A 13,427-nucleotide genomic window follows, 5' to 3' on the forward strand; every position below is an offset into this window, starting at 1 on the left:
ACATAAGGTGTCAATAATAGGCTGGGATATGGGAATCTTGTATTTTATGCGTGATTGTTCTGTAAACCCACAAATTCTCTAATTAAAAAAAATAAAAAAATAAAAAAACCCATGTAATCCAGCAGTTCCAAAACTTACTTGAACACCAAATCCTATTCTCGTGTAACATCTATTAGCATCTTAGAACATGATGGGGAAAATACTGCACTAGAACATTACCTTATAAACATCTTATAACTTCATTAATAAATTTTCACCATGACCATTAGGTGAGTGACAATGGAACACAGGACAGGTAAGTTTTGATGGGCAAGCACTGAGGTCTAAAGAGGTGAGGACTACATAAGAGGAACTCAATAGAAAGTGGTGAATAGAGAAGGGTGGACACCTGCAGTAGAAAACTTCAGCTACTACACAACTTGTATTATTATGCTCAGTAGTTTGTGCAAGTTCTCTTAGCTCTGCAAGTCTTCTCTAAGAAAATTTCCCTCCCCCAGGACCAGGTCGAAACCTCCTCCTAGGTATTTCCATGGTTCTCTGCCCTTATTTAACCTCTGGCTGTGGCAGCAATGCACAAAAATTGTCTGATTTTTGTCTGCTTTTTCTACTAGCCTAAAGTTCCTTGAGGGCAAGAACTGTTGTCTAGTTCATTGTTTACATCTTCTATGTTCCACTTATGTCAGACACTCCATAGGTACTCACATTGAACCTTTGTCTCACCCTGTTTCTACATAAGTGTGTATGAGCTTAATCCTGACTTTTCTCACCACTGGTGGTGCTGTTGAAGTCACAATCCAGCCTAACAAGAGCTCATGTTCTAAATAAGACTAAGAGGATCTTCAGACATACATTTTGCTTTTTAAAATCTATCTCTTTTTTTTTTCCTGGCAAAACAAGCAAAAGTTTTAGCCCCCAACTTGTTCTGTTATACCACAGTTCACTGGGCATCTGACCAGGCTACAAGAAAGACTGAAATCAAAAGAGCAAATATTACATTTCTAAGATGGTTTACAGGGAGCAGTCAAAATTAAGAAGTTGTAGATATTATCAGGACACCCTGAGGAATGGAAGTGAGGTAATAGGTAAGTACTGGTATAAGGGAAGAGATAAAATGAGCCAAAGAAAGAATCCCACATGCTACACCTCCCACAATTCAGGAAGGCTTCCTGGACATAGAGGACTTAGAACTAAAGAGTAACCAGAACTTCCTATGTTCCCACTCATTCCTCTCTCTCAGGCTCAAGGTGAAAGACATGGTTTGGGGCAGGACAATCAAAGCCTTGAAACCACTAACCCCAGTAAGTGTTTTGGAGGGGGTGGTGGGGGGAAGGGGTTAATCAAGGTGACTCCACAATGGATGTGTCATGATGATGGGAACGAGTGTTTTGGGGGGGAGAGGGGGGGGGTGGGGGGAGTGGGGTTGAATGGGACCTCACATATATATTTTTGATGTAATATTATTACAAAGTCAATTAAAAAAAAAAAAAGGTGACTCCAGAATCTGAACTTGAATCTAGGAGGATAAAGGCCTGATGCTCTTGCCACATGGAGAATGACAACAAACCAAAATGAAGTAGAGCAAAAGTAAGAAATGGAGAGAGGCCAGTTCTGATGACACCACATGACTCCTGAGTTAGTGTCATCTGAAGTCTTTTATTTATAAGCCAGTAAAGCCCCTTTTCTGAGTAAGCCAGTTTGATCTGAATTTCCAATCTCTTGCAATCAAGAGTCCTGATGATGTAGAGGAAAGAGGAGTTTACATAGTATGAACACAGATGGAGAAAGTTGGGAACCAAGAGCCAGGGAGTAGGGGATACTCACTCCCAGTTCCCTCCTCGGGGAATTTCCACCTCTTCCACTAACCCCACTAACTTCCTGGAGAAGTCTCTTGTACATTGGTGAGTACAAAAGACCCTGTGCCCCTGGCCACAACTGAATCCACCATAGTTCCTTCCCAGGAAACGAGAATTGGGGCTAAGTGTCCATTCCATCAGGATGGTTTCCTGAAGGGGAAAAGAGGTATAAACTTTGCAAACCATGGCATGGCTATGTTTTCTGCCTGTGGATAACAGAGAAGAGAAAGCAAGGAAGTATCACCCCCATTTTATAAATGAAGAAAACATGAGGGTCAGAGAGGTTATGTGGCTTCCTTAAGAGTGCACAATTGGTAGGACTGTGCAGAACTAGAACAGAGCTTTCATGAATTAAAAAGTCGGGCAGGAAGGCCAGGCAAGAGTGGCCGAAGCACCGTGGATGCACAGAAGGCTTGGGACAAGCAGCAGGGCATGACCGAGGTCTGGCTAACTACCCCAGAAAAAAAGTCAGGCCAAGGGCAGGGACTCAAGGACACCTCTATACCCTCAAAACACCAAAGAAATTTCTGTGCTTAAAGCATTCTTAGTTCGGCTCAGAGACTCCTTAGAGCTACGACTCAAAAAAAAACACCAGCAGAGAGCTTTCAGCGTCCAAGGCCTGCGATACCTGGACAGCCATCTAACCCCGAAACCACAACTCCCATGATGCACCGCAACAGCATCTACTAAACCCGGAATAAACTACAAGCCCCAGAATGCCTTGGGCGAGAAACGCAAGCGCGGGGGAGCGGAGGGGCGTGGTTACGCCGTTCGCGCGGGACCGTTAAATTTGAAACTTGGCGACTAGGAATGTGGGGTTGAGGTGGATGGATTGTGAAGGATTGGGGTGCATGCTTTTGTCGGGGAATACCCTCTGGTAACCTCAGTACCTCTAAGGGCAGGTTTTGGAAGTCATACGGCCTGCGGCTCTGAGAAAAGTTCTGCGGTAAGACGAGGGCCTTGAGCCGGGAATGCACAATGGCGGCGATGAAGAAGGAAGGGGGTGCTCTCAGGTAGGTTCCGGAGAAGGGCTGCTGGGAACTGGGCCTGTGAGACCCGAGGGTGGTTGGCAGGTGAGGGAGACTCCTCTCATACCAATTATGGAAAGGTCAGAAGAGCAGGTCCCGCAGGTTCCTGTTCGTTTCTGACGGAGGGTACCCAGGTGAAGACGCTAGATGAGCACTCACCTTAGTGCGCTGAGGACACGTGAGAATCCGCGGACATCCAGGTTCAAAGCAAAGGAGGCTGTGGGACCCAGTGGTACAAAAAGCAAGGCTATTTGTGCAGTGGTCTCTGTTTATGTTTCAACTCAGCCATTTGCTAGACATTTGATCTCGGACCTTTTTAATATGGAAAGTGCCGATGTTAACGCTACCTTGCAGGGCTTTTGAGTAAGTTCGAAGTATTTGTCTAGTAACTGCCTCCAAATCAGTGCTCAAAAAAATGCCAGGAACTATTATTATGCCAGTAGCGTAGAGATCTGAAAAAGCCCTTCCTTGCATGTTTGCTGCTTTTCCTTAAAAATATAAGTTCTCGTTGGAATTCTGTGCGCGTTTTCATTGTGGAGTACACAATACCCACATAAAGGCGCGTTACGAGCTCCTTTCTGCAACAATTGTTTATTGAATCCTAGTAAATGCTAGGTACAGCAAATAAAAGCACAAAAATCTGTCCTCGTGATGCTTACGTTCTGGGGTGGGATGGGGGTGAGGGAGACGGACAATAAACAAGATAAAATGTGATTGTACAGTAAGTACTAAATAAAACAAGAAAGAGAGATAGGGAGTGTTAGGGGAGATGGTGGTGTGATTTTAGATAGGTTTGAATAGGGGGCCTCTCTGAGAATGTGTCATTTAGATCAAGACTTGAAGGAAACACAAGAGCTAGTCACACACACATCTTGGGGGAAGAATAGAAATACAATGACCTGTTGTGGGAAGGACCTGTATCTGGCATGTCCAAGGCCAGTGTTCCTGGAGCAAAATGAACCAGGAAAGTAGAAGGAAATAAAGTGAAAGGGGTGGGGATGCAGGGCACCTTTGTAAAGACTTATCTTTTACTCTGTGGGATATGGAAAGTCATGGGAAGGTTTTGAGCAGAGGAAAGACATCATCTGACTTGAGTTTTAATAGGATCACTTCAGCTGCAGTGTTCAATAGACTGAAAGCAGGAAAGGGTGGAAGTAAGAAAAACAGTTAAGAGGTTATGGAAATAATCTGGCCAAGAGAAGTTGGTGACTTGAGCCAGGCTGTAAGCAGTGAAGATGATGGGAAGAGGTTGGTTTCTGGATATATTTTGAAGGTAGAGCTGACAGGATTTGCTGGCTAACTGGGGGTGTGAGAGGCGTCAGAGTTCGCACTAAGAGTTTTGTCTTGAGCAACTGAAAGAATGGAATCACCATTATTTGAGGTTGGGGAAGAATGGGAGGAGCAGGTCTGGAAGGAGGAAATAGAGAACAGCTCAATTTGGGTCATTTCATTGAGGTAGTTTAATTGCTATTTTAAGAGCAGTTTTAAGAGCAAGAGAAGAAATTCACATGTGCTCACCAAACATTTATTCAGTGCTTAATGTGTGCCAGATCCTGCAGGTTCAAACAATATAGTTAAAAAGATGTGAGTGGTTACAACCTAATTATTAATCACTTCTGTTATGTTCTTCAAGAGGGTTTTCAACTACCATCTCATAAATTTCACACATAATGTTCATTCTCTTTTTTGAAGATTATGTTTATGTCTTTTTTTGGTTTTAATTACAGAGAAATGTATTGGTCAGAAGTAGGAGAGCTCTAAAGTTCAGAGCATATAACACATAACCATTGGAGAGCTCTAAAGTTCAGAGCATATAACACATAATGGTGACCCCTCCCCACAAAAAATTTGTGGGGATTCCCTCAGTGGTAGAATTTGGGGGGTCATTTGTGACCAGTGAATTGTACAATTGTCTGCTTCTACTCTGGGCTATCCATATATTCAAACTTAAGTTTTAAGTCATCAGTTGAAACTTGGGCCATTTGTCTCACAACACTATGCTAATTTTAAATTAAGCTACATGATGCTTTTAGTGGTAGGCATAGAACTGCTGCCAAATTTATAACACTTTTTCCTTCTTTTGTTCCCTACTTAAACTTTTAGTCTGATAGCACAGTCCACAATAGCCCTGCCGAGTTCTTTCTTCCATCAGGCAATACTACCACTCCATTAATTTGGAAAGAGGATGAAAAAAGGCTCAGAAGCTTAGGAGTGTAATAACCCACTAAAGTACTAGCCCATCCATATTCAACCACTCCTAAAAAAATCATGAATAATCACCTATCTGAAACCATTTATAATAAATTAGTGCTGTAGTAAGTCAATGTTGTTATAAGACTTACTTTTACTTCCATCTTCACAGTGAAGCCATGTCCCTGGAGGGAGATGAATGGGAGCTGAGTAAAGAAAATGTACAACCCTTAAGGCAAGGGCGGATCATGTCCACACTTCAGGGAGCATTGGCACAGCAAGAATCTGCTTGTAACACTACTCTTCAGCAGCAGAAACGGTATGTAGAATGGTTGGGGTTCAACCTTTCATCATTCATCCCCAACTGTGGGAGAAGATGTGAGTGTAGATCCATACAGGATGGTGAACTGCTCCTCGAAAATGGGTCATATGTGAATCAGTTCCCCATCTACTTTCTCATCATACGACAGCTATCTAAAGATCCTCTCCTCAAGTGTGATTAAGAATAGGGCAATAGTGGGAAGCAGACATGGCTCAACTGATAGAGCCTCCGTCTTCCATATGGAGGGTTCAAGGTTCGATCCCCAGTGCCTCCTGACCTGTGTAGTAAGCTGGCCCATGCGCAGTGCTGCCGTGTGCAAGGAGTCTGTGCCATGCAGGGGCACCCCCGTGTAGGGGTGCCCCATGCGCAAGATGTGCACCCTGCAAGGAGAGTTGCCCCGCATGAAAAAAGCGCAGTCCACACAGGAGTGGCACTGCATACACAGAGAGCTAATGCAGCAAGATGACGCAACAAAAAAGAGATGCAGGTTCCCAGTGCTGCCTGATAATGCAAGTGGACATAGAAGAACACACAGCAAATGGACACAGAGAGCAGACAACAGGGGGAAAGGGGAAATAAATAAATAAAATAAATCTTAAAAAAAGAATAGGACAATAGGATTTAATTTCACCATGGAGCGACCTCTGGATCAGTTGACATACATTTCATACAGAGGGTAATGATAAGCATAACAAAGCAAGTATCATGACCTTTTCCCAAAGTAATATGGTATTCTGGACTCCTAAACAGACTTAACTCTTTAATGGTAATCAGAGAGATTGTTTCCTTGGATTCTGAGTACTGAGAGATAGTGAATCTGCTGTTTTTCATGTATACTCAACTTTGTAGGACAGTATTTTTAGAATATGGCCTGTAAAGGTAATGTAAGCCCTCAGAGGAACTGGATTTATACTAGGAAATTTTTCAATAATGATTTAACAAACTATCTAGTTTTTTTAATAAAAGGTGAAATATAGTCGTTGTTCAAATGGACCTGTAGAATATACTCTTATTTGCCTAATTTTGATAAATATACTTTAAAAAAAAAGTAGAATAAAGTGTCACAGTCTTACAATCTGACAAAAACTTCCATCGTAGGCAAATTATAATTTTTTTTAATATAATTTTTTGTTATAATGTAGTGAATATCCTTGTCCATGTCATTGGCTCTTTGGGCTTTGTTTTATTTCAGAGACGATGGCTTTTTTTTTTTTTTAACTTTCATTATCATTTGGGTTTTTTCCCTCTATTCTTTTTTTTTTAAATTTCTCTCCCCTTCCCTCCCCACCCCCCCAGTTGTCTGCTCTCTGTGTCCATTCGCTGTGTGTTCTTCTGTATCTGCTTCTATTCTTGTCAGCAGCCCAAGAATCTCTGTCTCTTTTTGTTGCGTCATCTTGCTGCATCAGCTCTTCCTGTGTGTGGTGCCACTCCTGGGCAGGCTGGACTTTCTTTCGCGCTGGGCGGCTCTCCTTACGGGGCGCACTCCTTGCACGTGGGGCTCCCCTACGTGGGGGACACCCCTGCATGGCAGGGCACTCCTTGTGTGCATCAGCACTGCACATGGGCCAGCTCCGCACGGGTCAAGGAGGCCCAGGGTTTGAACTGCGGATCTCTCCCATGTGGTAGACAGACGCCCTAACCACTGGGCCAAGTCAGCTGCCTGTGTTTCTTTTTGTTGCGTCATCTTGTTGTATCGGCTCTCCGTGTGTGTGGTGCCACTCCTGGGCAGGCTGGACTTTCTTTTGCGCTGGGTGGCTCTCCTTAAGGGGCGCACTCCTTGCACATGGGACTCCCCTACCCAGGGGACACCCCTGCGTGGCATGGCACTCCTTGCGCACATCAGCACTGGGCATGGGCCAACTCCACATGAGTCAAGGATGTCCTGGGTTTCAACCATGTACCTCCCATGTGGTAGGTGGACGCTGTATCCATTGAGCCAAGTCTGCTTCCCTCTATTTTATTCTTAACTCTTCCTGACTTCTGTGACATTGTACTAGTTTTTTCACTTCTAACTACTCTCCCTTTTTCTTATCTTCCTATTCTGTTTTACCTGTCTCTATTCTTTGCCCTCTGCTTTCTTTCTGTATTCAAATTTTCCAGGATTGTTTTGCTGTTATTTACATCTTTTACTTGCTTTCTAAATGTCTTTTTCTCTGCTTATAACATATAATTACTTAAATGTTTCACTTAATGTACTAAGTACTTTCATAGATGACCTTCTTTCCTTTCCATTTTGGTTAATAACTCACCTGACATGATCTTACTCACTGCTTTCTCACTGTAATTTTATTTAGTCACTTGCTAAGGATTGAAGTGGTGTATATTTGTTTTAAACATAATTACCATACAATAAAATGCTTAGATTTTTAAAAAAATTTTATTGTAGCAACATATATAGAACATAAAATTTCTAATTTTAGCCATTTTCAAATATACAGTTCTAGTAGTATTGATCATATTCACAATGTAGTGTGAATCGACACCATCCATTACCAAAACTTCTCTATCATCTCAGACAGAAACTCTGTATCCGTTGAGCATTAACTTCCCAGACCCCACTCACCCCCATCCTATAATCTTTTTTCTATGAATTTGCATATTTTAGTTTTTTTCATATAAATGAGATCATACAATATTTGTCTTTTCTGCCTGGCTTATTTTGCTCAACATGATGTCTTTTTAACATTCATTATGTTCTGGCAAGTATCATAACATGGGTTCTTTTTGCAGTTGAATAATGTTCCATTGTATGGATATTCCACATTTTGTTTATCCATTCATCCCTTGTTGAACACTTGGATTGCTTCCACCTTTTGGCTGTTGTGAATAATACTGTTATGAACATTGATTTACAAATGTTTGAGTCCCTGCTTTCAGTTATTTTGGGTATGTGCCTTGGATTGGGATAGCTGGGTAGAAGGTAATTCTATACTTAATTTTTTGAGGAACCAGTAAACTGTTTTCCACAGTGGCTGTACCATTTATATTCCCACAGCATTGCATGAAACCTGTTTCTCTGCACCCTTGCCAGCACTCTGGTTTTTTAAGTGGCTGTAAACATTTTTCACTCCTACCAGTAAGTAACGGGTGAGAGTCTAGTTTCCTCAAATCTAGTCCAGTATTTGGTGTTGTCAGTCTTTCATGTTAGCCGTTCTAGTAGGTATGCAGTAGCATCTTATAGTTTTAATTCACATTTTCCTGATGACTAATGATGTGAGCACTCTCTTGTGTGCTTCTTGGCCTTTTATACATCTTCTTTTGTGGTGTGTCTATTCAGGTGTTTTGCCCATTTTTTAAGTTGAGTTGCAGGAATATATTCTGTATATAAGTCTTTTTTTGAGTATATGTGTTGCACATATTTTCTCCCAGTTCATGGTTGTCTTATACAAAATTTTAGTGGTGTTTTGTGATGAGCAGAAGTTTTAAATTTTGATGAAGTTCAATTTTTTTTTTTTTATGGTTAGTGCTTTTCATGTCTTCTCTAGAACTTAATCCACAGTTGCAAAGATAGTCTCCTGTGTTTCCTTCTAGTAGATTTATCCTTTTCTCTTTTATGTTTAGGTCTGTGATCCATTTTAAATTGATTTCTTGTATATGGTATGAGGTAGGAGTTAAAGTTCTTTTTTCCCCATATGGATATTCAGTAGTTCCAGGACCACTTTTTTTTTCCACATTGAATTGCTTTGGGACGCTTGTCAAAAATTATTTGACTATATATGTGTAGGTTATTTCTGTACTCCTATTCTGTTCCACTGATCTAATTGTCCTTTCACCAATAACACATTATCTTATTATTATAACTTTGTAATAAGTCTAAGTCAGGTAGAGTGAATTCTCCAACTTTTATTCTTATTCACAATTGTTTTGGCTATTCTTGGTCCTTTGCCTTTCCAAATAAATTTTAAAATCAACTTGTCATTTTCTTTAAAAAAAAGCCTGCTGGGATTTTGATTGAATTTCCTCAAATCTGTTGATCAATTTGGAGAAGTGCTGATTTTTTATCAGTAGTGTTCTGGGTGTGTTTTGTTTTGTTTTGTTTTGTGAAGTTAGGAGTTTACAAAACAATCATGCATAACATACTGGAGTCCCATATATAGCCCTACTACCTATACCTTACATGGTTGTGACACATTTGTTACAAATGACGAAAGAACATTGTCATAATATTACTACTGTCTATAGTCCATAACTTCTATTGGGTGTATTTTCCCCACAAACCATACTGTTATTAACACCATGTATTGGTATTGTTTATTTGTTATAGTTCATGGGAGAACGTTCTCATATTTGTACCGTTAACCACAGTCCATTATTCACCTTGGGTTTAATGTGTGTAATATGGTCTCCTGCCTTGTACAGTCCAAAGTGTACCCTCAGTTGCTCTCAGTTTCAGAATTGTGCTGTCATCTAGCATTTCTACAGGTACTCTTCTCATTAACTCATACTTCAATCACTGTATTAGCTTCATAATTGTCTCCTTTCTTCTAATGTCTCCTTTTCTATAATGTTGCTTGATTAATCTTTTTAATATATTTCCTTATCAAATTCAAGATAATTTCTAGTTAAAGAACTAATAGTGGCTTGAACAGATGAAATACAAACTTTTTAAATTTAGATTGAAAGCATGTCCTTCTTACCTCTTCATGTGGCTCCATTTATTCTCCAATACTGACTTTATGCTACAGCTTAAGGTTCACTCAAATTTGGTCTGTTCAAATTCCTCTGGAGAAACACTCCCTACTTCACAACCTTATTCAGTACCGTATTCCCTCTCTTGGAAAGCTCCCTTTTTCTGACAAATCTTAAGGTTTTTTTTCAGAGTCCCACCTTTTTTTTTTTTTAATTAGTTTTATTCATATATCATACAATCCATCCAAAGTGTACAGTCAGTGGCTTTCAGTATAATCACAGAGCTCTGCATTCATCGCCAAAATCAATTTCAGAACATTTTCACTGCTCTAAACATAAAACAAAGAAAAAACATTTACCCCTTATATCCCTATTATTGACCATTAACATTGGTATAGTATCTTTGTTACAATTGAGTTTTTAAAAATTAAAATGTTACTGTTAGCTATACTTGGTAATTTGCATTAGTTAAATTTTTTCCAATATACTACCCTATTATTAACACCTTGTAATAGTGACATACATTTGTTATAGTTCATGAAAGAACATTCTTAAATTTATATTATTAACCACAGTCATCCACAACTTCAGTGTGTTATACAGTCCCATGTTTCACCCTCTAGCTTTCCTTCTTGTGACATACATGGTCCTAAACTTTCCTTTTCTGCCATAATCACATGCACGATTCAGCACTGTTAATTGCCCTCAAAATAGTGTGTTCCCATCACTTCTATCCATTTTCAAACATTTATAGAGTCCCACATTTTGAGGCTGCTTCTATGATAGCTCCCTTTGACTTCTTAAAGCCTTCGCTATCCAGTCTTGGCGTTTGTAATATTCTATAATGTTTTGTATTGGTAAATTTTTCATTTGTGTGTCTTATTTTTCTAATTAAAGTGTAAAATCCTTTGTGTCAGGGACTATTTTATTTTTACTTATATCAAACATAACCTCTTAATAGAGGCTTTTTTGTTTTGTTTTGTTTTGTTTTGAGATACCGGGGGCTAGGGATTGAACCTGGGACCTCATATGTCTGAAGCTGGTGCTCAGCCACTGAGACACATAAGTGTCCCTGCATTGGTTTTATTATTTGTTTTGCTTGTTGTTTGTTTTGTTTTTTCAGGAGGCACCTGGAATTGAATCTTGGACCTCCCTTGTGGGAGGCAGGTGCTCAGCTGCTTGAGCTACATCTGCTCCTCTAGAGTTTTTGTTGATTTATCTTTTATACAAATTTGTGGTTTTTTTTGTTTGTTTTTTTTTTTTTTAAGATTTATTTATTTTATTTAATTTCCCCCCCTCCCCTGGTTGTCTGTTCTTGGTGTCTGTTTGCTGCGTCTTGTTTCTTTGTCCGCTTCTGTTGTCGTCAGCGGCACGGGAAGTGTGGGCGGCGCCTTTCCTGGGCAGGCTGCACTTTCTTTTCACACTGGGCGGCTCCTCACGGGCGCACTCCTTGCGCGTGGGGCTCCCCCACGCGGGGGACACCCCTGCGTGGCACGGCACTCCTTGCACGCATCAGCACTGCGCATGGCCAGCTCCACACGGGTCAAGGAGGCCCGGGGTATGAACCGTGGACCTCCCATATGGTAGACGGACGCCCTAACCACTGGGCCAAAGTCCATTTCCCCAAATTTGTGTTTTATTATCTATTACATCTCCTCTACTCTAACTGGTAAATCTTAACTTAGTCATAGCCCTCTGCTTTCAAAGTCATATTTTATTCTTTAAGATAGTCCCCAAATTATATATGGTCTTATTATTCTCTGACTATTCTCTATTTACCTCTTATCCATGGTGTTTTTCCTTAGCTTTAAGACTCTTATTATTTCTATATTTTGCATGTGTGCATAGTTTGCTCAACACTGTCATGTACATGTGTGATAATAGCTATTATTTATTGAGTCCTCACTGTGTACCACTTTATATTTAGCACTAATCAACCAAATAAGATAGATATTACTTTTTATTTAGCAAACTCTACTGCCTCTATCTAGATGATATTAAAGATTTAATAAATGAATAGAAATGGAGGTAGTCTTTGTTGATTTGGCTATTGTTACTGTGCCACATGCTGACATTTTCTGTTTAAATTTCAGGGCATTTGAATCTGAAATTAGATTTTACACTGGAAATGATCCTCTGGATGTATGGGATAGGTAAGTCTTTTTACTTAGCAAGGACAACAGAAAGTTAGCAGATTAATCTTTATGGCTGTGCTTGTCAAACTGCACAGTATGAAGCAGTTTGTCAGAGAAGAAAGTGGTGTGTGTTTGAGGGATACTGACTGAGGGTATAATTGTGATATATGAGATATTTCTGACTAAAAGAATCCAGAATGGTTTTTGGAACAAGAGCAAAAACACACCTTCTACTTAAAAGTACTCTTTTCCTTCCCATTCAGATATATTAACTGGACAGAGCAGAACTATCCTCAGGGAGGGAAGGAGAGTAACATGTCAACATTATTAGAAAGAGCTGTAGAAGCACTACAAGGAGAAAAACGATATTATAATGATCCTCGATTTCTCAATCTCTGGCTTAAATTGGTAAGTCTTTCTCAAATATCATCTGAGACTAAAATATTAAACCAAGATAATTTTCTCTAGAGATTTCTGGTACACCAAAACAAAAAACAAAAACCAGAAAACAAAATCTGAGCCATTTAGTAGATACTAAGCATGTAGTACATACTTATTATTTGTTAAATTGATTTTACTTTAAGTATGAAATGAAATACAATGTTTTTCATCCTTTTAAGGTTGATCACAGATCTGTATATCTTTCTCCATGGATTTTGGGTTATTTTATGTTAAGCATAACCAGGCCATGCAACTGAACTGGGGAGAGGACATGTGGGTTTCAACAGATGATAACAGTAGTTTTTTGGGGGTAAATGCCTCAAAGTGATTTTGTTATCCCTTTCTCCCCTTTTTGAGAAATACCACCTTAAAAAACTGATGTTTTAGTTCTTTATCAGTCTTTGGGTTTCTCTCACCTCTTATATTGCTGTAGCCAAAAATATGTGACTGACCACTTTGTACTGTCTCACTTGACATGTATTTCTTTTATTTCTAGGACATTTCTTTTGTTTTTCATGTAAATATTTTTCATAAAATGAGTGACCAGGGTTTCTTAGACATTAATTTTATTGCTTTTATACTAAAAGAGATTAGAGAAAACTAAGCAATAAAATTAAAAATTTTTCACAATTATGGTAATTTGACAAAATATTGACATTTGAAATCTATTGGTATATTTATTTACTAAAACAGATCTCTTGAGGAGGACTTTTAAAGTTCAGATAGGTACTAGTCTAAAAATTAGGTAAATCCTGAAGGCAAAATTTATTTTGATTTCATTAAGGCACTTGACGTGTCAGTTTGGCATTCTTATTTACAGGTTGGTGAG

At 39.6% G+C, this 13,427-nt stretch overlaps 1 protein-coding gene across 2 annotated transcripts in view; it reads left to right on the forward strand.

The window, feature by feature from the left end:
* Window positions 1–2,626: 2,626 nt before the first annotated feature.
* Window positions 2,627–13,427, forward strand: part of BUB1B (BUB1 mitotic checkpoint serine/threonine kinase B) — a 65,055-nt gene continuing 54,254 nt past the window's right edge. For both annotated transcript variants that reach the window (XM_058293907.1, XM_058293908.1), the window contains exons 1-4: window positions 2,627–2,866; window positions 5,244–5,390; window positions 12,116–12,175; window positions 12,421–12,565. In XM_058293907.1, coding sequence (XP_058149890.1) covers window positions 2,832–2,866; window positions 5,244–5,390; window positions 12,116–12,175; window positions 12,421–12,565 — 387 coding nt within the window. In that variant the 5' untranslated portion in view covers window positions 2,627–2,831. The remainder of the gene's footprint in view (window positions 2,867–5,243; window positions 5,391–12,115; window positions 12,176–12,420; window positions 12,566–13,427) is intronic.

The sequence above is a fragment of the Dasypus novemcinctus genome, chromosome 3 (assembly GCF_030445035.2).
Source record: "Dasypus novemcinctus isolate mDasNov1 chromosome 3, mDasNov1.1.hap2, whole genome shotgun sequence".
Classification (NCBI taxonomy): Eukaryota; Metazoa; Chordata; class Mammalia; order Cingulata; family Dasypodidae; genus Dasypus; species Dasypus novemcinctus.